Below are 26,747 nucleotides of genomic sequence, written 5' to 3' on the forward strand. Positions count from 1 at the left end.
CTCAGGATGCCGTGCTCAGCTCCCCTGCGCCCAGTCCAAAGCCCGGCGCCAAGGTTTTCTGACTGGGACGCTGGCTCCAGGCTCTGAAAACAGTCGTTGCTTCCCTGTGGTTGCTCGTTCTCAGTCTCTGTCACTCAGGTCAAGTCTTTAGATCTGTGTTTGATGGTCAGGGTTCATAGATTGTCATGTATGTGATTGATTCACTTGTTTTTCCCAGTATTTGTTGCAAGAGGGATCCGAGGTAGCGTCTACCTAGTCAGCCATCTCGCCCTGCCTCCTCACCATAGGGTTTTCAATGGCTGATTTTTTGAAAGTAGGTTACCAGGCTTTTCTTTGAAGCACCTGTGAGTGGACTTGAACCGCCAACCTTTTGGTTAGCAGCCAAGCCAGGTAACCATTTACACCACCCAAGGGACTCCAGGGACTCCATGATTCCAATAGCTCCCAGTTTTTACTGTTGTTACCTGCAAGCCTGACTACTACCCCCCACCCCACAACCACAACTCGAATCAGTTATTTTACTGAGTGACCCTGTTTCCAGGTGAGAAATAAGATGAGAAAGGGGAACCTACAGAGAGAGGAAAAAAAAAAAAAAAAAAAAAGGGCGGGGTCGGGGGCAGCTCATAATACAGTGCAATGTAAGAGAGCAATCCAAATCTCTGTGGGGTAGGCCTGCCCGCTTTCCTTCAGGCTGACAAGAGAGAAGAGCCCAGAGAGTCCTTCCGGGGAGGTACCTGTTGCCATAGAAACCACAAACCCAGCTGCCTGGGGAGCCGTGAATGCCGTCTGGCTTGGCTTGGCCTGGGAAACCAAGCCCGCCTGTGATTTGTCCATACGTGTGATTATTTAGGATGGAGTTCTAGATGTGGGAATATCTGGTCCACAGATAAGAACATTTCTAAGGTTCCCTCTAACTACATACTGGTTTAAAAATAATCTTCTCACTGGGAGGAGAGGAAAGAATGTGTAGAAGAGGAAGTAGGGCTTCTCATAAAGCGTTAGCGGCGCACCCCACCTCGGGCCACCTCCTTGCTCCTGCCGCGGGTTAGTCAAGGCTCTATTTGCCCAGCCAAGGCCTGGGATCTGCCTCGGCCCCGGTTAGTCACCAGGGGAACTGTAATTTGCTATATAGTTCCAGCCCTGTAGTCAAAGCCACTGCATTAATTAAACAAGGTAAAACGCTGAGGCAAGCAGGCACTTGGCACTGCCCTCAATTTAATTGTCAAAATGAAAACTTGTGATTATGAAACTCTGTGTAAGAGGAAAACAACCCTTGATGGTGTTATACCTCAGTGAGTAAGTAAACGTAATTAGGAATCCAGAGGCTGGACTGGGAGGCTGCCCTCCAGGGACACTCAGGGGTCGAGTCAAATATGAATTCTCTGGGCCAAACGAGGCTGAAACAAGAGTGTTTTGTTGGCTTGCTTTTTGTTGTTATTGTTAGAGCAGAAAATAACATAAGGAAGGGGTAGACATGCTACTGAAGTCCCTTGGTGATGTGAATGGTTTGTGCTCAACTACTAACTTAAAAGATTGGCAGTTCGAACTCCCCAGTGGTGTTGTGAAGAAAGGCCTGGCGATCTGCTTCCGCAAAGATTATAGCCAAGAAAACCCTATGGAGCACAGTTCTATTGTAGAACACATGGGGTCTCCATGAGTTAGAATTCACTTTAGGGCAGTGGGTTTTGTTTGGGTTTTTTAGACATGCTGCTGTCCTGGATCCCATAAGAATAAATTATACCAGACGAACTGAAATTCCTTTTTTGAAAGGGTTACTGGACATGAATTTCAGTTGTCTGTTCAATATGAGTCAACATTACAAAACTGCCAAGAAAGGTAAGATGAGCTCAGATGTCAATAATAAAAGGATAGAGCTTGGAATAAGGAAAGCAACGGTCTTGCTTTACTCTGTCCTGGGCAGACCCCGCCTGGTTTATGTCTTCAGTTCTGGGAGCACCTTTTAGAAGCACACGCGCAATCTGGAGGAGAGGCTGAATACTGGACAGAGAATCAGGAGTGTGTGATCTGGGTCACCATTACTCCAAACTGCCTTATGACCCAATCAGACATGACTATGACTTGGAGGCAGGAGACAGTCATTGGGAGCCATAGAGGGTCCCTGTTCATGCCTTATCTGTAGTGGCCCATAATTATTTATCGAATTTATAATATAAATGGTAATCCCAAAGTCAGGACAATTTTGGTTTGAGTTCCTGGGCTGGAAGTTGGTCAGCTGGTTCCCTTGTTAATCTACTTCTATCCACATAATTCCAAAAGGTTAAGGCCAGTTTAGGCCTTCTCTTTTCTTAAGGACACTTAAAGGGGAAGTGCTTTTTGTTGTATCTACCATTATTCCCAAGCAGTCCTGTTTGGCCTAGGATCTCCCCACATCCACTAAAGAATGATTCCCAGCCCCCAAAGTGGAGGTCTCACCAGGGCCACTGGCCATGGAGAGGAGCCTCTTGGGGTCCAAGCCTAACTACTCCACCAAAGTGACGGTGAAGAGTCTGGACTGGCTGGAAGAAGCTTGGTTTTGAGGGGCCAGCCCTGGTGCACCAGCCTGCGAAATCCATCTTAACAGTATCTCTTCTCAGTTGCTCGTGTCTTAATTGAAGGCTGGAAATAATCGTTTCTTACCATCCGCTTTAACAAGACCACTGGGCAATAATTTTCCTAATGCTTTTTTAAAGTAAAGATAAGAAAAGCTAATGATTGCATTAGGCAGATTTTATAGGCTCCTGATTTCAGGTTGCCTCATTTTTGTTGATTATATTTATCTCTTACTGAAACACGTGGCTGCTCTAATCAGCTGCTTTTGTTCTACCTCAGAATTGCCTGATTATTATTCCTGCTCTTGCCCATCCTTGAGGAAAGTTGTGATGCACTGAAAGAGGAACTATGCCAATCGCTAGACCTGGGCTCTAGTTTGCCTCAACTACATACTGGCTACTCCGCCCTGGGCCTATCGCAAAACCTTTCTGAACCTCGGTTGCCAGTAAAGTAATAACAGTGCATGCTCTATCTGTTTCTGGCTTTACTATGAGGATCAAAGAGAAAATATATATGAAAGTGCTTCCTAAATTATAAACCACCAATCAGGTATGAAGAATTGCCTAGGGATTAGTGTTTCTCAGAGGGGGTACTATTGGCATTTGAAGGGAACAAAGCTACTTGGATGCAACTCTTCCTCCCATTGAAAGATGTTTAGCATCACTGCTCTCAGGCACTACATGTCTTTAGTACACCCCAATCCCAGTCAGTGCGACAGCCCAGTTTGCCCCTTCACATTTCCAAACGTATCGCCCCGTCATGCCAAGAGGGGTTGCTATCTTCCCCTGGAGGAGAACCCATGCTAAAGGAGGTGCTATGTCTTACGAACTAAAGTGCAGCTGGGGAGGACAGAAGGTGGTAAAAATGAGGAAGGCAGAGGCTAGGTGGTAAATGGCCTTGCATGCCATCCCAAGGAGATTACTTTTGTAGTAGAAATCCCCCTTGGTCAGGGATAGGTAGACTGTATATAAAGGGCTTTGTGTTGAGCTTGGCACGTAATACATGGGTAGTAAACTTTGGACTGCTATCTGCTAGGAAATCTGCTGCAAAGGACCTCATTAAAGTGTTGTAAAGCAAAGGTGTCACTTTGAAGACTAAGGTGCACCTGACCCAAGCCATGGTATTTTCAGTCGCATCATATGCATGTGAAAGCAGGACAATAAATAAGGAAGACCAGAGAAGAATTGACACCTTTGAACTGTGGAGTTGGCAAAGAATATTGAATATACCATGGACTGCCAAAAGAATGAACAAATCTGTCCTGGAAGAAGTACAACTAGAATGCTCCTCAGAAGCAAGGATGGCAAGACTGCATCTTACATACTTTGGACGTGTTGTCAGGAGGGATCAGTCCCTGGAGAAGGACATCATTCTTGGTAAAGTAGAAGGTCATTGAAAAAGAGGAAGAGCTTCAACGAAATGGATTGACACAGTGGCTGCAACAATGGGCTCAAGGATAACAAGGATTGTAAGGCAGTGTTTTGTTCTGTGGTACATAGGGTCGCTATGAGTCAGAACTGACTCTATGGCACCTAACAACAACATCTGCTAGGAGCCTACCAAACCCAGTTGAGTTAGCATGTGACCTGCTTTTATGCATATATACTGTCTGTATACTTCTTGAGTGTATATCATCTCCAACTGGCTGGTGACAGTTAACTCTCTGTTCAATGTCTGTTCAACTGGAGGGAAACGGCGATGGGCAAGACAGCTCCAAGAAGTTAGCAACGTGTGCAGCGGCCTTAATCTCAAGGATTTTGAGCTCATCTGTGCTCTTTTGGCCCTACAGTCTGGCCGCTTGAGGCCTCAATAAAGGCACTCCAACTGAGAAAGAAGCTGAGGCCTTATGCACCAGTGGCCACTACCACTGCCACCTATCTCCCTGTTGCCAGAGAGTGCCAAGGGGAAGACAGTGTGGCTCACTGACACGTTCTTTCCTAGCCCAAGTCCCAGCTTACATGCAGCTATGTTCATGTGCCAATAAACCAAACCCAACCTGTTGCATGGAGTGGATTCTGTTGCATGGAGTGGATTCTAATTCATGGCAACGCTGTGTGTTACATAATAAAACTGCTCCATGGAGTTTTCTTGACTGTAATATTGACAGCAGCAGTTCGCCAGGCCTTTCATCTGCAGAGCCACTGGGTGGGTTAGAACTGCCAACCTTTAGGTTAGCAGCCGGTGGGCCATTTGCACCACCTAGGACATACATTAAAATGAGGCTACATTTTCTAATAACAAACAATATCACATGTGTTTGTTAGGTTCCCAGCTAAGCCCTCTAATCCCCTGCTGTCGAGTCAATTCCGACCCATAGCAACCCTGTAGGACAGAGTAGAACTGCCCCATAGGATTTCCAACGCTGTAAATCTTTACAGAAGCAGACTGCCACATCTTACTACTGAAGAGCGGCTGTTGGGTTCCAACCACCGACCTTTTGGTTAGCAGTCGAGTGTTTTAACCACTGCACCACCAGGGTACCTTCTATAACACCTACAGCAGTTAAATCATTATGATGACAGTATTTGGAGTTCAACTGTCCTGCGTAATGCTGTTTCCGTGAAAAGAGGTATTCCCAATTCCAGGTAAAAGATCAGAAATTTCTACAATCCCCACTTGCTCTGTCTTCACCCCAGGCTTCAGGCACTCTGAACTACTACACTCAATGCCAGGGAGCTGGCTCTTGCCTCCAAGCCTTCCCTTGTGCGTGCCCCATGCCTGAAGTGCTCCCCGCTGCTCCCGCCCTACAACATCCCTCCCACGTGCTTCCAGAGCATCCAGTTCCTCTTGCTGCCAAAGCGCCTACCGCTCCATGTGGCACCTGCCTGCTTACTAACCCATCTCCCACACTAGACTGCTGCCTTCTTGAGGACTGAGAAGCTTGCATCTTTCTCTGTAACCTCTGTGCCTGCTCTGCCTGGCACACTCTGGACAGTCAGTAAGCTTTTGTCGGAAAGAATGATTGAATGAATAAGTGAGCATTTTCTGACTACAAGCCAAGCAACAAGAACAAGGGTCTCTTCCACTTCCCCACTGTCTTCTGAGAACAGAGACCCACACACTCCAGTTTAAGCCCCAGAATTTGAGTTGAGTCAGGGACTAGGAGGAGAGAGGGCAGAAGACAGGATGTGCTGAGGGTGGGGTCAGCAGTCAGCGAGCTGGGCTGTGGGGAGGGCTTAGCATGAGTGAGGAGACAGGACTCTGCTCACAGCACCAAGGGCACTTTTGTGACAGCCTGTCTTAGGAAGAGGGCATTTTAAAACTGAGTGGGAGAAAAGGGCCTGCCAGTAGTTTCAGGGTTGGTGTTCATTAAATTGGGACCTTCTAGAGTTGAGCCCTGGTGGCTCAGTGGCTAAGTGCTTGGCTGCTAATTGAAAGGTCAGCCATTTGAGCCCACCAATCGCTCCAGGGAGGAAAGACCTGGACATCTGATGCCATAAAAGATTACAACCTTGGAAGCCATATGGGGCAGTTCAACTCTGTCCTATAGGGCCACTATAAGTTGGAATCAACTTGACGGCACACACCAACAAAGCAGAGTTAACCTGAGCTTTCCAGAGCTGTGTACCACCTGAAATAGCGTGCCAAAATTAGCATGTCTGTGTATTTTTCTGGGAGCCCCTGGGTTAATGCACCTGGCTGCTAACCAAAAGGCTGGAGGTGCAAGTCCACCCAGAGCACCTTAGAAAAAGGCCTAGCAATCTACTTCCGAAAAGTCCGCCATTGAAAGGTGTGTGGAGCACAGTTCTACTCTGACACACGTGGGGGCGCTATGAGGCAAAGTTGATGGCAACTGGCGCATTTCTCTGGAGTCTGTCGATTTCATCAGATTCTCTATGGACATCCCTCCACCCTCCAGAAGGTAGTCAGTGCTCTGTAGAGCCCAGTGCCCCTTCACAGTGCCTGAGTGCATGCAAAGAATGTGATAAATATTAATGCAATCAAATATGCAGATACACAGTCTCATTATTTAAATAAAAGTTATTAGTGTGGACTTTTAAACTAGTAACTTACCAAAGAGTAGAATACACTATCCTTCCTTACTTCCAGTGCTGTTTCTACGCGAATGGTTGTGAATTCCATTCTGATATGTAATTTTTTTTATTCTAAAGTATTATTCGGAATATGAAGATCGAATCATTTTGATATGGCTACTTTCTGATCCTTTTCATATTAATACTTCTGTTAATAAGTTTAATGATTTGATAGGAAACCAAGGTGTGTGTATATGTCAATGTTTATCAAGTTTCTCAACTTTAAACTGAAAACTTTGACATCATCTGAAGAGGAGCGTGGTCTGGTCATCCCCTGAATCTAATATGTGTACCATATGATTTTTCTCTGAGTGGTTAGGGCCACAAAACACAGAGAAATATCATTTGCATTATCTGACTTTGAGGGACTGTATAAACCCTTTTCTGGGTGAGTTTCAAGAGGGGAAAAAGGTTGTAGAGGCTTATTGAACTAGGCTGGTCTTGCTTTTTTTAAGATTTACATTTGTGTTTCAAGCTACTTGAACCCTCTAAGAAAATTGCCCATCTTTTCTTTCTAACTAATGGAAGTATGTGTGTGCTGTGATACACAAAACACTCCCCTAAATTTGAACTTTTCATTGTGAGGTGCCTTATACCTACCTAGCTTTCTTCCTAGAATCTATTCCCGTTGCGCCCTCCTATCAGCACACTCTGATTTTAACACTCCCGGTACCTGTCCAGGCTGCGTAGCAGTGTGCCGGGCTGCCTGGCTGGCCGTTAAGCCTGCATTCGGATGCTGGCGATGGACCTCGGCAGGCCAGCAGGAGCGCATAGAAACAGCTGACTGCTGACTCAGAGGCGAGAGCAAGCCACCCACGAATCTCATTGCAGCTCTCTGCTGCATCCCTATCCCATAATCCCTTGCTTAGCTTGCTGCAGTCTTTTCAACAGACGCTGAGTGAGAAAAAGATGTCCTGTAAGATAAAGATTGATTGGTTTGAATACTGAAGGGGGTCTCCCACTTGTTAATGACCCAGAAACATTCCTGCCGACTTTCCTGAGCCTTCCTCTCATTTCCTCCATTTTTCTCTTCTTCTCTTTTGTTCATGAGCTGGCACATCACTACATAGAGCAGAAGATATGCTGGGCTTCTGATGATGGCTGCACCGCATGGTAGGGAATTTTAACCGGTATCTTTGCGTGGTGCTTCCAAACTTGAGATGTTAGCGGAAATGTGCATTGTTCTTTTGGGTTCCCGCGGAGCTGCAGCGACTGGCTTGGGAGGATTTAATTCTGCCCTTCGTTGATTAGTCTGTTTGTCTGCAGAAATGGGTAGGTCCTGAATGTTCAGATTGCTTAATATCCAGGTGGATAACTGATTTCTCCTGCTCTGTCCCTTCTGGCTTTCCCTTCTCTCTCGAGGTGCTCTTGCATGCTCTGTAACTAGAGGACGGAGGGAGAACCACTGATGGCTTAAACAAAGGCACTGGATTAACATGAATGAAGAGAAAGTCATACAAGATTTTTTTTTTTTTTTTAAATCACGCTTCTAATGTGGTCTGACTGGATTTTTAATTTTTACTAGCCTTGGTTTTCATGTGCATCTTAGGTTGTTTTAAATAAGAGAATTTTTTTCGGCATCTCTGTGTTGGGTACGAAGAAAGGGATGAAATATTTAATTTGCAGGATTCCAGCCTCGCTACCCCAGGGCGGAGGAGGGCGTGCGATGCGACCCTCCCCCCACCCGTCCCCTAAGAGAGAACCCTGGAGTTGAGTGCCCAGGCGCTCAGTTACCATTGGAAACCCATTCATCCATAATGCATGACTGGACCCTCTGAATTCTGAATGCTGTTGATGACCAGCAAACGTTTGGTTTCCTTCTGACATTTTTTATTTCTTTTTTTTAAATCTGCCTTGAAGTAGAGTCGGATTTGGGTGGAGCTCCGTGGTAGCATTACACAGAAAGAAAAGAAAGAAAGAAAAAAAAAATCCCCGGGTTAGACCGTAGGTTTGCTTCCTCAAACAGCGGGCGTAAGGATTGTATCCGAGAGCTATTTTTACAAGTATGCCCCACCCTATCATTTTTCATTATTTTGGGGGGTTGGGAGGGGTGGGGATCAGAGAACAAGCAGTAAGGCTGTTTATTTTAAATTAAAAAATACAATGTTAAGAAATGGCTTTCTGAACCAAAAGAGATTTTTGCCCTAAGAAGGGATGGTTTCAACGTCATAGCTTTAAGGAACGGATCTCGATTCAGATGAGGCATTTAAAAATTATTATTTATCAGTTTGATTCTTTGACTTAGATCATATTGCAGCAGTTCTCTTCCTTGTGAATAAATTGTGGGAGGTGGAAAAACTACAGACTTAAAGAAGAGAGCCATATGTTTGCTCAGATAATTTAAATGATTTTGTAAGTATTAGGATTCAGTTTTGCCCGGCGAGGACCTGTTTTCTTGTGCCTTTCATTCTTTTGGGCAGATGCCCGGCAGCCCAGGTCCTCGCCCATGGAAGGTAAAATAATGCCTGCCCCCCGGAGCACACAGTGAGAAGTTTCCTGCCTGCCGTGGCTGGGGAGAGCCGCTCTCTGCGGCGGAGAAATGAGTCGTGGTCCTTCCTGAACCTCTATTTCTTTCCAGCTTTCTCCTAGAAAGACTCCAGTGATTTGCATTGGAAGGGGGGAATGTAAAAATACTCTCTGATAGAACGTGCTGCTTTGAGAAAGATGCACGCAGTGTGTATAATCCACACATTTTTTAAAAAATGGAGGATAAAGTCTATATACATTTTCACCACAGTTAATGTTAGACTCAGATGAGTTAATTTTTTTTTTAATTTATAGGATAGCAAAAACTGAGTGGGTTTTATTTGTGGAATAAAGTGAAAATACTCTTTCTTTGTCGTACTGAGGAAAATGTTCTTTATTTGGATATCTGTAGGCATCGATTTCCCCAAATTGATGACTTTCTTTCATCTATTCCTATTAGAAAAAATCCTAAATATGTAGCAATTTTTTTAAAAGTCAGCTTAATTTTTAAGACTCTCTTGTGCCTTTTTTTATTATCTCTGATAAAGAGTTTAACCAAATATTTGCATGTATTATTCAAATGTCTACAAGAGAAATACCTTAAAACTTAAAAAAATTTACTGCTTAATTTGCTATTTTTTCTTTAAAATTATAAATGAAACTGAATTATTTCTAATTGTGACAAAACGATGATTTGCACACACCTGTAATTGCTTTTTATTGTAAACTCTGATGCCATATGTGCCCCTTTATGTGTATGGGTTTTAGGAGCCCTGGTGGTGCAGTGGTTAAAGCACTCGGCTACTAACCAAAGGGTTGGCAGTTTGAACCCACCAGCCACTCCTTGGGAGAAAGATGTGGCAGTCTGCTACTGTAAAGCTTACAGCCTTGGAAACCCTGTGGGGCAGTTCTACTCTGTCCTGTAGGTTTCCTATGAGTTGGAATCCATTCAAGGGCAATGTTTTTTTTTTTTTTTTTTTGGTATAAGGGCTTTAGTGTCAGTAGAATTTATAATGGGGTTGCTATTCAGGTTCTCTGAGTGTAATTATCATGCAGATTGTCTGAATCTGACTGATCGAGTTTCTAGCTAGAATGTGGAGGTTTGAATTAGACCAGAAACTGAGAAAGAAATGAGCCCAGGATAATTATGCAAATAGCATCACTGAAGGAAGCACATATGGCTGCTTTTTGTATGCTGGTCTTTCTACTTTCTACCTTACCCTCTCTGCCCTCATATTCTCAACAGCCTTCATTCTTCCATTAAGTGCTTTTTGCTGTTTTTCTTGAAAACGTATTAATTTAAGTAAACACTTATTCTAATCAATAACAGATTTAAATATTGTGCTTCCTGTATTTTTTATACCCCCCCCCAAAAAAACTAAAAAAACCAAACCCTTGTCGTCCAGCCAGTTGCGACTCATGGGGACCCCGTGTGTTACAGAGTAGAGCTGCGTTCCACAGAGTTTTCTTAGTGTAATCTTCACAGAAGCAGATCACCACGCCTTTCTTCAGCGAAGTGGCTGGATTGGTTTGATCTGCCAACCTTTTGGTTAGCAGATGAGTGGAAACCATTTGTGTCACTTAGGGACCTGCTGCTTCCTATACTCCAGGGGCAAAAAAGGGCCTTACAGTTATGAAGACCAGTGTCTTATGAAGTTCTGACCTAGAATAAATTTTTCTTCCCCTTCTTGTTAGCCTCCTCTAAACCCCAAAGTCAGTACTCAGCCCTCTGTCTTTTGGTGGTCGCAGAATATTCAGCATCTTTGTGCAGTCCCCAAGGAAAGTAAGTGGAGGAGACTTGATGGGGAAGATGAGATCCCACTCGTTTTGCTTGTCTCAGTGTACTGTAAGATGAATGCCAATTAGCCTGTCCACTTAACTGTCAATCACACAGACCCAGGCTTCTGGAACTTAGGAAACCCAAAGCAGATCTTAAGATCCGACTGTAAGAGGTGTATACAGAAGGCAGTGGTAAATGGTTCTCTATACTGTGGAAAGAGGTGAACCAGGCATAAATATCATCAAGACAAGTTGGGGGTTTGGCCTAAAACCAGCACATCTAGAGAGGTCATCATACATCTGACGCTGGAAATGAGATGGCGAACCCTGGAGAGCGTGGACTTATCCTCCCTGGAGACAGAAGTCACAGAAGATGGCCTCCTGAATCGTCCACATACGTACACATACACACATACACAGAGTCTCACACACACACTGTCAGGAGAAATATGGCAGCTGGCCTTCTAATTTACAAAATGGCCCATTTGGGATGGAGGCTTCATTTAACTGGAAATGGGTCATCCTGTTTTAATTTCACAGAAGATTGACCTCTTTTCTTCTGGTTTAGTCCTCAATAACAATACAAATTCAATTGCAGGTGAATAATAATATGCTCATAATTTAAAAAATTTAAAAATACCTTGTTTTTTAATTGTTTTAACCTGCACCTTGAGCTCTAGGTACCACCTGTCCTGACAGGTAAAACGTATGAGTTATAGAAAGCCAAAAACCAAACCCATTGCTGTCGAATCGATTCCAACTCATTGCAACTCCACGTGTTAAGAGAGTAAAACTACTCCATAGGGTTTTCTTGGTTATAATCTTTACAGAAGCAGTTTGCCAGGTCTTTCTTCCATGGAGCTGCTAAGTGGGTTTGAACTGCCAACCCTTAGATTAGCAGCCAATCACAAACCACTTGTGCGACCCAGGGTCCCCATTAATCTTGAACCATTATCTATAACTACATATTAAGATTATTTGTCTTATATAACTGGAGCCCTGGTGGTACAGTGGTTAAGAGCTTGGCAGCTAACCAAGAGGTCGGCAGTTCGAATCCACCAGCTGTTCCTTAGAAACCCTATGGGGCAGCTCTACTCTGTCCTATAGGGTTTCTGTGAATTGGGATCGATTTGATGGCAATGGGTTTGGGTTTTTTTTTTTTGGTATACTGTATAATGAGATAATCTTAATGGTTCAATATTTCCTGTCTAGAAACATACTAGAAGATATTTAACTTCTTAAAAAGCTGATTTTAGCATGCTCCCAGCCACTGTCATTGGCCTTAGAACAATAAAATTAAATCATATTAATAAATCAATTCAAGTAGATTGGCAACAAAGAGAAGCAGTAACCCAGGAATGCCATAAAATTAGACCATAGAAGTGGAATCTAGTACCTTTAAGATGATGTATAATTGAATATGCTGCCTCTTACCAACATGTCACATGTTAAAATTTTATTTTCCAGAGAAATCTAAGCCTCTGCTTCCCAGTGACCCTTTTGTAGACCAACCAGACAAGTTTGCACCAACTCCCTCCCCTTCTCAGGACAGTGGTTTCAGCTTGGCCTCTCCTCCCATCCTCCCTTCCTTGTTTCCTTCACTCTGGTGTCAGCAATAAAGAGTTTGGACAACTTGCTGGTCTAAATGCTATAATTTGGTGTGGCGAATATGGTCTGAACCTTGGAATTGTGGACTCACACATTTTTCTCTCATTTCATCTCCTATCAAGTTCTACTTTTCCACTTGGTGGTAATTTCCACCAAATTGTAGGAGATCTGAGAAAGTGAGCCAGGAAAGAAAAAAAAAAAGCAGAGATGATGTGAGGAGAGAAATACTGGGGCAGGATTTTTCTATGCTCACGGATTTTGCTATGTGATTGTTGCACATTTTTTTTCCACAGAGAGCTGAGATTAGTCAACAGGCTCCCATTAGTAAGGAATTTATGTGTCAACTTTCTTGAGGCTTTCAATTTCCATGAATGTGTCCTTGGTAGCTCTCAATTTCTTTTCCTGCATCCGCCATCGTGTTGCGATATATCATTCTCTGGGGGATGGCTTATGTCACTGAGCGTGAGAACATCACGTGCAGAGACAACTGTGCTTTTTATCATGTAATTCAGCAGATGCCCCTCTTTTCTGCTACTGTGATTGAGTCCAGTCCCATATCGTACTTCATTAGTATAATTCAGTAAAAAAAAAAAAAAAGTTTCTGTACCAGGCACTGTTCCAGGTGTGGGTCTACTGCAGTGGACCATCGGATAAAAATCCCTGCCCTTATGAACCTTACATTCTAGTGGGGGAAGAGAGAGAGATGCCGTGCAAAGTAAATAAACTATATACTATATTAGAAGGGGAAGCCCTGGTGGCATAGTGGTTAAGTGCTATGGCTGCTAACCAAAAGGTTGGCAGTTGGAATCCCCCAGGCACTCCTTGAAAACCCTGTGGGCAGTTCTACTCTGTCCTGTAGGGTCACTATGAGTCAGAATTGACTCGACAGCAATGGCTTTTTTTTTTTTTTTAAAGAAGGTAACCCACTGCTGTGGAGAAAAATATAGCAAAGACAGGGGCTAGGAAGTGCTATGCGATGGGTGGCGGGGGAGAGGAGAGGGGATGCCATTTTAAACAGAATGGCCAGGCCTATTTTAAACAGAATGATCGGGGTGAGGCCTGATTGAGAAGGGAACGTGAGCAAAGCTGGAGGGATGCGCACCTGTGTAGGCAGTGTGGCCATTTGTTTTCACTGACAGCGAGAACCTCAGCTGGACTCCTCACAGAAAAGCTCTTCAGCTGGTTCATGTCTCTATCAAACTAATGTTGGCTATTCACATAGCTGGTAAGTGGCTCTCCCAGCCATCACTTCTCCAGCATTTCCTTCCTTTTGATGTTCTATCCGTGTCTCTGGTGTTAACTCCTGTACTGAGAGCATCCGGGCTCCATCAGAGACAAAGTCCACCCCAGGCATGTTTTCACATGCGTCTCTCCGGAAATTCATTTTGCTAGTTCCTCGTCTTGAGCAGAAGAGTAGCTCTATGTTCTGATCTCCTTAATGATCGTGTGTTTATTTCTGCTGATATGTAAGACCAGTCTCTGACACTTCGGGAACCAAGATGGAGAAAGGAGACCAGGCTGTAGTCTGGACAATACTTACTGCTTTTCTAGTCAAGGAAACCAGAAATTGTGATAGTGCCCAAACACTTTGATTAAAGGCTATTGTATATTTTGTGTATATTCTTCATGGCATATTCAGACTGATGGAAGGGTTCCCGCATTGCTTACTAGCACATTTGATGCCTCAGTTCTTTCTAAGGACATTATCCCTTTAGGAATATTCTAATTGTCTTCTTACTGTGAGTATCCAGTTATATTCAGGGGATAATCGTTACCCTGGCATAGTCTCAGTTTGGGGATCCTTGGGGGTTGGGAACCTTTTGTGTTGATTCTGGGAGTCCTAAAAATCCAGATGTCTTCAACAGGTCACTTGTGACAGATCTGTGGTATTGTCATGATTTTAAATTAGTGTTAATGAGTAAACCTGATTAATTTACCGTGTAGTAGAATAGTAACAAAGACTTGCTCTCACCCACTACAATAATTATCATTAAAATTGGAATGAAATGTTTATTTTCAGCTTTAGAGCATAGAAAATGTCGGCTCATAAAATTTCAGTCAGCAAACGTCATTTGATTAAAACAAATTTTTTTTTCTTACTATAAATCCACATTTCTAAGGTTTAAAAAAGAAAGTAAAACCCAATATGATGTTTTCTCTCTGCTTTTTTCAGTACCCAGCATGACTGATTATTTCAAAGGGTAATATGAAAAATTTTAAAAGCTTTTGAAAATTATTTCTAACTGATTTTAATTGAAGAGTTCAATATCATTTTTGAAAGTCAGACACTTAAAAAGCCTCTAAGGAGCCAGTGGAATGTTAAACTTGCTGAAGACTGCATATCACCCTCTTATCAGATAGGGCAGAAAACCTGAAACCTGAGCTTTTTGATTTCACTGGATGACCTCGGGCAGGTCGTTTAAACCCTTAGCTTTGGTTTCCTTATCTTTCAGACAGAAATCCATTCCTTTCCTGTGCTGATGTCATAGGGATGTGGTTAGAGAGAAGCAGGTGACGTGCCAACATTTGGAGTCTCTGGCAGATGAGCCACATTTAATCCAATCAGTGAATATCATTCTCTGCTCTAGTTCTTCAGGGAGACGCTGCCGGAAGTCTAGCAGATCATGCTGGCTCATCAGACCCATCACACCTACACTGCTTTACTAGCGCAGTGGGTTCTGTCTGAGCGTGACGTTCTGTACCACAGGAGCTTTTGCAGGGTTCTATCTGCTTATAATCGGGCTCCTTAAATGAATTTATCTAGAAGGTATAGAGTTGGAAAATGGGTGGGTCGTCTATGTAACTATACTCAAAAATGTGTAAATTACAGAGTTTCCTTAATAACATTGACATATTTTTTAAAAATTTGGTGATTTGGTAGGGTGTAAGAAGAACTATCGTTTAAACATTTTTTGTTTTTTTTTAAGAAGAACTATCGTTTATATTTAGAAAAGAGTGTTTCTTTTAGAAGCTACAGAATCGTTGATTTTATAAACATGGTGTATCTCCCAGCTTCAGACACAGGTCACAGGACAAGCTAAAGTACCATGTGTAAACAAGCCTTCTATGATGCTGACTTCTTAAAACACAAGGTCAAGGGCAGTGGGGTGACTTAGAGAGTGAAAAACCCAAGCGTTTTAGAGACATAGACACTTGAATCTGCATTCTGACAAACCTTAACTTAGCTTCAGTTTATTTATCCCTAAAATGAGAATAATAATATTATCTCCTGTCTAGGGTCATATTAGTGTCACTATGAGTCAGAATCGACTCAACAGCAGTGGGTTTGGTTTTAGGTTTTTTAGGGTCATATTAAGATGAACTTTTTTTTTCGGGGGGGGGGTAAAGTTTATTTCCATTGGGAATTGGGCTGCGGATACCTTACCAAATATTTAGAAAGTTAGAGAACGTATTTTAGCTCAGCCTTGGTCTACCCTCTTAGGCAGAAACCAGAAGTTCTTTAAGGTAGTCAATGGAGCTATGTTCTATGCTGTGGCTCTCCCTCCCTATCCTCTTGTGGGTACTGTTTCTTCGCTTTATTCTCTGTGGCCCTCTTCTAATTATCCTTTTCTGGCATAAGTTGTTGTTGTTAGGTGCCGTCGAATCGGTTCCGACTCATAAGACCCTATGCACGACAGAACGAAACACTGCCCGATCCTGCGCCATCCTTACAATCGTTGTTATGCTTGAGCTCATTGTTGCAACCACTGTGTCAGTCCACCTTGATGAGGGTCTTCCTCTTTTCCACTGACCCTGTACTCTGCCAAGCATGATGTCCTTCTCCAGGGACTGATCCCTCCTGACAACATGTCCAAAGTATGTAAGATGCAGTCTCACCATCCTTGCCTCTAAGGAGCATTCTGGCTGCACTTCTTCCAAGACAGATTTGTTCGTTCTTTTGGCAGTCCATGGTATATTCAATATTCTTTGCCAACACCACAATTCAAAGGCGTCAATTCTTCTTCCGTCTTCCTTATTCATTGTCCAGCTTTCACATGCGTATGATGCGATTGAAAATGCCATGGCTTCGGTCGGGCACCCCTTAGTCTTCAGGGTGACATCTTTGCTCTTCAACACTTTGAAGAGGTCCTTTGCAGCCAATTTACCCAATGCAATGTGTCTTTTGATTTCTTGACTGCTGCTTCCATGGCTGTTGATTGTGGATCCAAGTAAAATGAAATCCTTGACAACTTCAATCTTTTGTCTGTTTATCATGATGTTGCTCATTGGTCCGGTCGTGAGGATTTTTGTTTTCTTTATGTTGAGGTGCAACCCATACTGAAGGCTGTGGTCTTTGATCTTCATTAGTAAGTGCTTCAAGTCCTCTTCACTTTCAGCAAGCAAGGTTGTGTCATCGGCATAACGCAGGTTTTTAATGAGTCTTCCTCCAATCCTGATGCCCCGTTCTTCTTCATATAGTCCAGTTTCTCATATTATTTATTCAGCATACAGATTAAATAGGTATTGTGAAAGAGTACAACCCTGACGCACACCTTTCCTGACTTTAAACCAATCAGTTTCCCCTTGCTCTGTCCAAACAACTGCCTCTTGATCTATGTGAAGGTTCCTCGTGAGCACAATTAAGTGTTCTGGAATTCCCATTCTTCGCAGTGTTATCCATAGTTTGTTATGATCCACACAATTGAATGCCTTTGCATAGTCAATCAAACACAAGTAAACATCCTTCTGGTATTCTCTGCTTTCAGCCAGGATCTATCTGACATCAGCAATGATGTCCCTGGTTTCATGTCCTCTTCTGAAACCGGCCTGAATTCCTGGCAGTTCCCTGTCGATATGTTGCTTCAGCCGTTTTTGAATGATCTTCAGCAAAATGTTGCTTGCATGTGATATTAATGATATTGTTCTATAATTTCCACATTCGGTTGGATGACCTTTCTTGGGAATAGGCATAAATATGGATCTCTTCCAGTCAGTTGGCCAGGAAGCTGTCTTCCATATTTCTTGGCATAGATAAGTGAGCACCTCCAGCGCTGCATCTGTTTGTGGAAACATCTCAATTGATGTTCCCTCAGTTCCTGGAGCCTTGTTTTTCGCCAATGCCTTCAGAGCAGCTTGGACTTCTTCCTTCAGTACCATTGGTTCCTGATCATATGCCACCTCTTGAAATGGTTGAACATTGAATAATTCTTTTTGGTATAATGACTCTGTATATTCCTTCCATCTTCTTTTGATGCTTCCTGCATTGTTTAATATTTTCCCCATGGAATCCTTCACTATTGCAACTCGAGGCTTAAATTTTTTCTTCAGTTCTTTCAGCTTGAGAAACACCAAGCGTGTTCTTCCCTTTTGGTTTTCCATCTCCAGCTCTTTGCACATGTCATTACAATACTTTACTTTGTCTTCTCCAGAGGCCCCTTGAAATCTTCTGTTCAGTTCTTTTACTTCATCAATTCTTCCTTTTGCTTTAGCTGCTCGACACTTAAGAGCAAGTTTCAGAGCCTCCTCTGACATCCATCTTGGTCTTTTCTTTCTTTCCTGTCTTTTCGGTGAACTCTTGCAACTCGAGGCTTGAATTTTTTCTTCAGTTCTTTCAGCTTGAGAAACGCTGAGCGTGTTCTTCCCCTTGGTTTTCCATCTCCAGCTCTTTGCACATGTCATTATAATACTTTGTCTTCTCAAGAGGCCCTTTGAAATCTTCTGTTCAGTTCTTTTACTGCATGAATTCTTCCTTTTGCTTTAGCTGCTCAATGCTCAAGAGCAAGATTCAGAGTCTCCTCTGACATCCACCTTGGTCTTTTCTTTCTTTCTTTCCTGCCTTTTCAGTAATCTCTTGCTTTCTTCATGGATGATGTCCTTGATGTCACTCCACAACTCATCCAGTCTTCAATCACTAGTGTTCAATGTGTCAAGTGTATTCTTCAGATGGTCTCTAAATTCAGGTAGGTTATACTTAAGGTCATATTTTGGCTCTCGTGGACTTGCTCTGATTTTCTTCAGTTTCAGCTTGAACTTGCATGTGAGCAATTGATGGTCTGTTCCACAGTCGGCCCCTGGCCTTGCTCTGACTGATGATATTGAGCTTTTCCATCGTCTCTCTCCACAGATGTCGTCAATTTGATTTCTGTGTGTTCCATCTGATGAGGTCCATGTGTATAGTCACCGTTTATGTTGGTGAAAGAAGGTATTTGCAATGAAGAAGTCGTTGGTCTTGCAAAATTCTATCAATCATTCAATCTCCATCATTGTTTCTATCACCAAGGCCATATGTTCCAACTGCTGATCCTTCTTCTTTGTTTCCAACTTTTGCATTCCAATAGTCAGTAATTATCAATGCATCTTGATAGCATGTTTGATCAATTTCAGGCTGCAGCAGCTGATAAAAATCTTCTATTTCATCATCTTTGGCCCTAGTGGTTGCTGCATAAATTTGAATAATAGTCGCATTAACTGGTCTTCCTTGTAGGTGTATGGATATTATCCTATCACTGACAGCGTTGTACTTCAGGATAGATCTTGAAACGTTCTTTTTGACAATGAATGCAACACCATTCCTCTTCGAGTTGTCATTCCCAATATAGACTATATGATTGTCTGACGCAAAATGGCCAATACCAGTCCATTTCAGCTCACTAATGCCTAGGATATCAATGTTTATGCATTCCATTTCATTTTTGATGATTTCCAATTTTCCTAGATTCATACTTTGTACATTCCAGGTTCTGATTATTAATGGGTGTTTGCAGCTGTTTTTTCTCATTTTGAGTCGTGCCACATCAGCAAATGAAGGTCCCGGAAGCTTTACTCCATCCACGTCATTAAGGTCAACTCTACTTTGAGGAGGCAGCTCTTCCCCAGTCATCTTTTGAGTGCCTTCCAACCTGGGGGGTTCATCTTCCAGCACTATATCAGACAATGTTCCGCTGTTATTCATAAGGTTTTCACTGGCTAATGCTTTTCAGAAGTAGACTGCCGGGTCCTTCTTCCTAGTCGGTCTTAGTCTGGAAGCTCAGCTGAAACCTGTCCTCCATGAGTGGCCCTGCTGGTATCTGAATACTGGTGGCATAGCTTCCAGCATCACAGCAACACACAAGCCCCCACAGTATGACAAACTGACAGACACGAGTTAGATCCCTCATATTTGAAACGTCTTCTGGATTAATTCACTTCACCAGATCCCTTAAATATCAACAGATGAATACGACCTTTTTTTTTTAAATTATTATTATTACAAGGACTACCTCTAGCCTTTGTGCCTGCCCCATGGAAAATACATTTTAGTACCAAGTCTATAAACCTTTAACTCTGAAGAAAATACTCTGAACCACACGCAAAGTTTTTAATTAAAAATTCCAATTTTTGCCACCCTGCATATTAACAGTACAATAGTAGGAAAAGACATTCGATTTTAATAAGAATCTAAAGGTAAATGTGTATTCAAATATAGTCATGGCTCAAGGCATAGCTAGCTAAGTATCTGTCCCCTCAGCTGCCACTGCTTTGAAACCCAGCAAACATAGCTCTTTGTACAGCAAGCCTCTTCTAATTTGTAATTGTTGCATAGTGAACGTGTGATTATTTTAATAATTTACAAATCAAACAACACAGAACTGACACTTCTCCCTCTACAGCGATAAAGGTTGGCAGTGGTCATTTTGAGTCCACTAATGTGGAATTCTAGAGTCCTCGGGCGGAGTTCTCATGGGACAGTGGTTAAGAGCTTGGCTGCTAACCAAAAGGTCGGCAGTTGAAATCTACCAGCAACTCCTTGGAAACTTTATTGGGGCCGTTTTACTCTGTCTCATAGGGTCGCTATGAGTTGGAATCAACCTGACGACAATGGGTTTTGGTTTTGGGTGGTGCAAACGGTTAACGCACTTGGCTACTAACCGAAAAGTTGGAGGTTTGAGTCCACCCAGAGTCACCTCAAAAGAAAAGCTTGGCGATCTACTTCCAAAAAATCAGCCATTGAAAACCCTATGGAGCACAGTTCTACTCTGATACATATGGGGTCACCACGAGTCAGAATCAACTCAAGGGCAACTGGTTTAACATGGAATTCTACCTGAATTCATAGCACAATGCCTATAATGAATGTGTCAGCGACCGATTTGTACTTACAGATTATTATATATTTTTCCGTTTTTTTTTTGTTTGTTTTTTCTGTCTAACAGCAGCAGCGTGCAGGGTCAAAGACAACTGGACCCCCATGTCAGTGGTCTAGGATGGCCAGTGAAGGCACCAACATCCCAAGTCCTGTGGTGCGTCAGATCGACAAGCAGTTTCTGATCTGCAGTATATGCCTGGAACGGTACAAGAATCCCAAGGTTCTCCCCTGCCTGCACACTTTCTGCGAGAGGTAAGCCGCCTTTGTGTTCAGAGAAGGGAGTTTCGCCAGCTGACCTCCTACAGCCCACCACAGGGTTCTTTCAGAATTCTCCCTTACCTCTGAGAGACAGTGGGTCTTTTGTGCTTTTGGTAAACATCTAGAAACAATCACGAAGTGCCAATTATTTTCTTTATTTCATACAATTATAAGTGAGAGAAAGCGATTGGGTAACTACTGATTCATTTCCATGGGAGACAGGGCATTAAGTCTTTTAAGATTAAATATTTTTTAAAAAGTTTCCCTCTACTCTTTGGGAAACACTTTTTGCCAGTGGCAGCTCCCCCTATCATTTCCTTCTATATAATGAATCAGATAAAGCAGTTGCCTGTATGAAGAGTTAGTTAAAGGGCAGAGTTCCCTTCCCGTGGAAACCCTGGTGGCGTAGTGGTTAAAAGCTATGGCTGCTAACCAAAAGGTCAGCAGTCCACATCCACCAGGTGCTCCTTGGAAACTCTATGGGGCAGTTCTAGTCTGCCCTATATGGTTGCTATGAGTCGGAATCAACTTGACTGCACCTGGTTTGGTTATTTCTTTTTTTTTTTTTTTGTCTTCCCCTTCCCATAGGTTTTGATTCATAGTCCACACACTAAATGGCACATTTGAACATTATCACTTCTAGATAAAGAAAAAAGCTGTATACATGAAATAATTGTAAATTACCTGACTGTAATTTGCTATGTAGGAAAACACACTCCCTTAGTCTTCTTGAATGGTTTTTTTTCCACTGGGTTAATTATCAGAGACAAACCTTTACCCAATCGTTTAACTTACCATATAAGCAATTAAACATAAAAAGTTTGCTAGTAATGCCATTAATTCATCTCTGGTGTCATTTAGGTATTTCCTTAGTAAGGTCATATATATTTTTAAAGAACAAATATGATAACTGTGTTTCATAGCATTTTGTTAAGTGTATTGTCTCTTGTTATTTGATACCTAATTAAAATTCTTTACTTTCTACAATAAAAAATAGAACGAGGAAACTGGTATTTCCAACAGCTTCAAGTCAACGCTAATTACATTTGTCACCCAATTTAACATACATTTTGTTATCTGATTGGATGTTCTTTGAGTTGATTTATTTGGAAGGTCTCAGTTGCAAAAGAATAACTGCATCCTTGGCGGTAGGGATGGATGGAGTAAGAAGGTGGATTTGTTACTCTTGTGGTTTTTTGTTTGTTTCATCTTGTTTTGGGTTGTTATGGTTCTGTGTGTGTGCGTGTGTGATTTGTGTCTGTTTCTTTTAGTGGTAGCACACGCTGTTGTTGTGTGCCTTAGAGTCAATTCCTACTCATAGCGACCCTTTATGCCAGAGGAGAACTGCCCCATGGGGCTTTCTAGGCTGAAATCTTCACAGGAGCAAATTGCCAGGTCTTTTCTCCCCCTGAGCAGCTGGGTGGGTTTGAATCACCAACCTTTCAGTTAGCAACTGAGCGTTTAACCATCGTGCCACCAGGGCTCCTTGTGGTAGCACATATAGCACCAATAACTTTTACTTTGTTCGTTTTATATTTGGGCTTAAGTACTTTGTCATTCATATTCCAAAATGATTAAACGGAGAGTGATTTTTTTTGCCCGCTCACTCAATAAACCAAAAAACCAAAAATGAGTCGCTAAAACGTGAATGCTAGCTAGTTGTCCTTGTGCCTCAGAGCGTGCATAGAAAGATCATTGTCTGACTGTCAGCAGGTGACATGGGTTATCACTCCTTATACCCAGCACTAAGAGCCACTCATTCTGAGCTCTGCAGAGCTGCCCTACTCCCCTGCGTTCAGTGCTTAGTCTGCTGTTTCTTGGCTCCGATTTCCTTGCTCTAACCAGGTGGGGAGCAACGCTTCTGGGCTGCCCTGGGTCTGCCCCTTACCCTCTCGATTGGATCTAAGCCATCTCACCTGCGCTCCCCAGCCAATAGCTAGTTGCGGAGATTTGTGAGATGCAGAGACGGCAAGTCCCTGTATGATGCTATGTTTTAACATCCAGTGCATTGAAAGTGTTTCCTTTTGGAGATGCTGGCAGCTTTCCTTAAAATGGGAAAATGGTCATTTTGTTTATGCAGCGACAAAACTTGAGGACTTGTCTAACTGTCAGGAAAGCGAGCCCTAGGACCTCTTGCCCCCACCTCCTGCTGGCCGCACACACCAGCTGCTCACTCAGCTGCTCCTCACCGTCAGTCTCTTACCCCCGTATCTTCCAAAACGCCAACAATGGGGCTTGGAAGAAGAGCAAAACCAGACACCGTGCCTGGCATCATGGAGCTTACAGCCTAGTGGAGGAGCCAGTCATGAACGACATAATTGCTCAGATTAATATGAAATTAAACCAATGACAAGTGCTAAATACCAGAAGTACACAGGCAACCATATAACTGGGAGTTGACTCAAATCACGAAGGCTTCCCTGCAGAAGTGATTAAGCAGCCCAAGTATGACTAAAAATTAAGCTAAAGGGAGTGGGCAGGAGGAAAGAATTTCAGTTGTGTGCAAAGACGCTGTAATGAGAGGGACCACGGTGTTTTGGAAGACCTTAAATAAGCCCAGCGTGACTGACATGAGTGAATAAGGGGAAGAGACAGATATGTAGTTGCCAGATCATGTAGGTGCATAATCCATGTTACCATATATGGGTTTTTGCCCTGTTGTAATAACAGTGGAAGCTATGAAAGGGTTTTGATTTTACTCTTTAAAACTGGAGAAGGGAGGGAGATATAAATGATTAGCTCTGGGTGTGAAAAAGACACTTTGCTGCAAAGTGGAGAAGGGTTAGAGAAGTACAAGAGTGGAAGAGGATACACCAGGCACGAGTCTACTGCAGAAGTCCCAGCAAGGCTGATGTGATGAATGAGAGGACTGGAGATGAAGAGAATTAGGAACTGACAGACTTTGGTGATGGGTTGGATGTGGGAAATGAAGGAGAAAGACTGGAGAATGACTCCTAGATTCTGGTTTGCTGACATGAGTGGGTAGGCTATCACTGAGATAGGGAGTATGGGAAGAGGACATAGTTTGGGGCAGATCATGGGTTTGGTGTTGGACATGGTTGAGTTTCAGGGCCTGTGGGACATCCAAGAAGAGATGTCAAGAAGATGGTTGGGATATAGACCTGGGGCTCAGAGGAGACCTTTGTTGGAGGAAATACAAATGTGAGCATTTTGCTTATAGTCATGTATACGGATCTAATATCCCAGGGAGAGAAGAGGGCTTATGGCAGAACCTTGATCCACTCTGAAATGAACTGACTTAGTAGAAAAGATAGAGCGGACAGGAGAGCCAGGTGAGTGTGGTGTCATGGAGCCTGTCGGGAGCAGCAAAGAGGTCATGTTGGGGTGTCTCATCCCTGCTTCAACCATTTCCACTTTGACATGTTTTTCAATATCTGTGATCTGCTTATGATTCTTATGTAAAAATTTCAATGCTAACAAAAAAAGTTTGACATGCTTCTTCCAGTTGTCAAAGTCTACAAATTCATGAATACAATACCAGATATTCTAGCCCATTAAAATTTCTCAGACTTTAATGTGCACAAAAATAGCCTGGGGAACTGGTCCAGTAGGTCTGGGGTGGGGCCTGAGATTCTGCATTTCTACCATAGCTTCTGGGTGAGACCACTGCTGCTCACCCATGGACCACACTGTGTGGCTCTAGGTAGCCTGGGTGGCACAAATGGTTAAGTGCTTGATTACAAGCTAAAAGGTTGGCAGTTCGAAGCCACCCGGAGGCACCTCGAAAGACAGGCCTGGCAATCTGCTTCCCAAAAATCACAGCCTTAAAAACCCTATGGAGCGGTTTTACTTTGCACACATGGGTTTGCCATGGGTCAGAATCAACTCAAACAGCAACTAACAACAACAGAAAACATTACAGAAGTCAATGACATTATTTTCCTTGAGCATAATCAGTTGCCCAATCAGCTTATAAGGCCAATGTGAGTACAGGTTATCTCTTGGTTTTGGAAATACCATTCTCCTAGTAAGGAGACCATGAAGGGAGTTTCTGCAGAGTGGTCCATATGGTTGCTGAGAACATGTATGGTACATGTGAGAAGTGGTGGTCTGTCCCAGGAACCTGCCTGTGCTGACTGTCCTCCCACCTCTGCTCCTGCCACAGGTGCCTGCAGAACTACATCCCTGCCCACAGCTTAACCCTCTCCTGCCCTGTGTGCCGCCAGACCTCCATCCTGCCCGAGAAGGGGGTGGCCGCACTCCAGAACAACTTCTTCATCACCAACCTGATGGATGTGCTGCAGCGAACACCAGGCAGCAATGCTGAGGAGTCTTCCATCTTGGAGACGGTCACCGCTGTGGCTGCAGGGAAGCCTCTCTCTTGCCCAAACCACGATGGGAATGTAAGTGGAGCACCTGTTTTTACATTTGGGTAGGCTCTGAGTACATCAGAGATTACATAGTGAAACAGAACCCTACCTGGAAACTCAGTAATTGAAAAAAAATTTTTTTTTTGTTATTTTTTTTCAGACTGTTTTGCCTGTGTACGTTCGCTAAGCCAAATCATTTAAAGAGTAAAGTCAATCTCATTGTGTTTACTTAGCGTATTGTTGATATCCCCAGGAGAGCAAAACAGTAGCTATTTGCAAGCTGTGCACACGTTGACCCACATAAACATCTGTGTAATGAATTATGGATGAAGACTTAATAATGGATAAGTCCCGCAAATTGAGAATGATTATTACAATGTTAATTAGAGTTCTTTATTTTTCTAGTGAGGGAAATTTTTTTCTTGTCCTACTCTTAGACCCTATTCCTTAATATTAGATAGACTTTGGAAATAATGTGAATCCTTGATAATAAATTAAAGATTATGAATTCCAAACATTTTTTCTGCTCCTGGCAGACACAGTAACTGTTATAAACTAAGAAGGACATGGTGCGTGTCATCATTTAACTGACAGCTATGTATACTAGCTATCAGTGGAGCCCTGGGGGCACAGTGGTTAGGAACTCGGCTGCTAACCAAAAGGTTGGAAGTTCAAATCCACCAGCTGCTCCTTGGAAACCCTATGGGACAGTTCTCCTCTGTCCCGTAGGGTTGCTATGAGTCGGAATCCACTCAATGGCAACGGGGTTGGTTTATGTGTACTAGCTTTATACATTAGCTATGTATATTCATTTCGTGGAGCTGTGGTAGCACCGTGGTTAAAGCGCTCAGCTACTAACTGAAAGGTGTGGCGGTCTGCTTCCGTAAAGATTACAGCCTTGGAAACTCAACAGGGCAGTTCTACTCTGTCCTATAGGGTCTCTGTGACTTGAAATCTGATCGACCTGGATGGGTTTTGATTATATTAGTTTCCTAGGGCTGCCTCAGCGAAGTACGCAAAGTAGATGGCTTTTAACAGCAGGAATTTATTGCCTCACAGTTCTGGAGGCCGGGAGTCCGACTTCAGGGTGTCGGCAGGGCCATGCTCTGTCCCAAGGCTCTAGGGGAAGGTCCTTCCTTGCCTCTCAGCCTCCTCTAACCCAGGTGATCCTCGGCTTGCAGCTGCAGCATAACTCTCTCATCCCTTGGCTGTCTTTCCTCCTCTCTTCTATGACACCACTCAGATTTGGTCAGAAACACCCTACTCCAGTGTGACCTCATGTTAACTCAACTGATAGCATCTTCAAACACCCTCTTTCCAAACAGGTAGTGTTCACAGGGATCAGGGGTTAAGACCCCAACCTATCTTTTAGTGGGGGCACCATTCAGTCCATAACGCTATGTAACCCTAAGAGGCAGCCTTGTGGAGTGGCGAGGGGAGCTGGCTCAGGAGTCAGACCACCTGGTTTAGATTCCTGGTCTTCAGCTTACTCGCTGTGTTAGCTGTGGCAGGTCTTATAAAACTCTGTCTCCTTTTTCTTCATCTGTAGAAGTAAAGCAACAATAGTACTTATCACATAGGACTGTTGGGAGAAATAAATGTGTGTCAGAGTAGAACTATGCTCCACAGGGTTTTCAGTGGCTGATTTTCCAGAAG

The 26,747-nt window shown here is 43.1% G+C and overlaps 1 protein-coding gene across 5 annotated transcripts in view; it reads left to right on the forward strand.

Moving 5' to 3' along the window:
- TRIM2 (tripartite motif containing 2) overlaps nt 1–26,747 on the forward strand; it is a 199,767-nt gene that overhangs the window by 117,328 nt on the left and 55,692 nt on the right. For all 5 annotated transcript variants that reach the window (XM_064267585.1, XM_064267586.1, XM_023557113.2 and 2 more), the window contains exons 2-3: nt 20,570–20,754; nt 24,887–25,124. In XM_064267585.1, coding sequence (XP_064123655.1) covers nt 20,621–20,754; nt 24,887–25,124 — 372 coding nt within the window. In that variant the 5' untranslated portion in view covers nt 20,570–20,620. The remainder of the gene's footprint in view (nt 1–20,569; nt 20,755–24,886; nt 25,125–26,747) is intronic.

The sequence above is a fragment of the Loxodonta africana genome, chromosome 13, assembly GCF_030014295.1.
Source record: "Loxodonta africana isolate mLoxAfr1 chromosome 13, mLoxAfr1.hap2, whole genome shotgun sequence".
In the NCBI taxonomy this organism is placed as follows: Eukaryota; Metazoa; Chordata; class Mammalia; order Proboscidea; family Elephantidae; genus Loxodonta; species Loxodonta africana.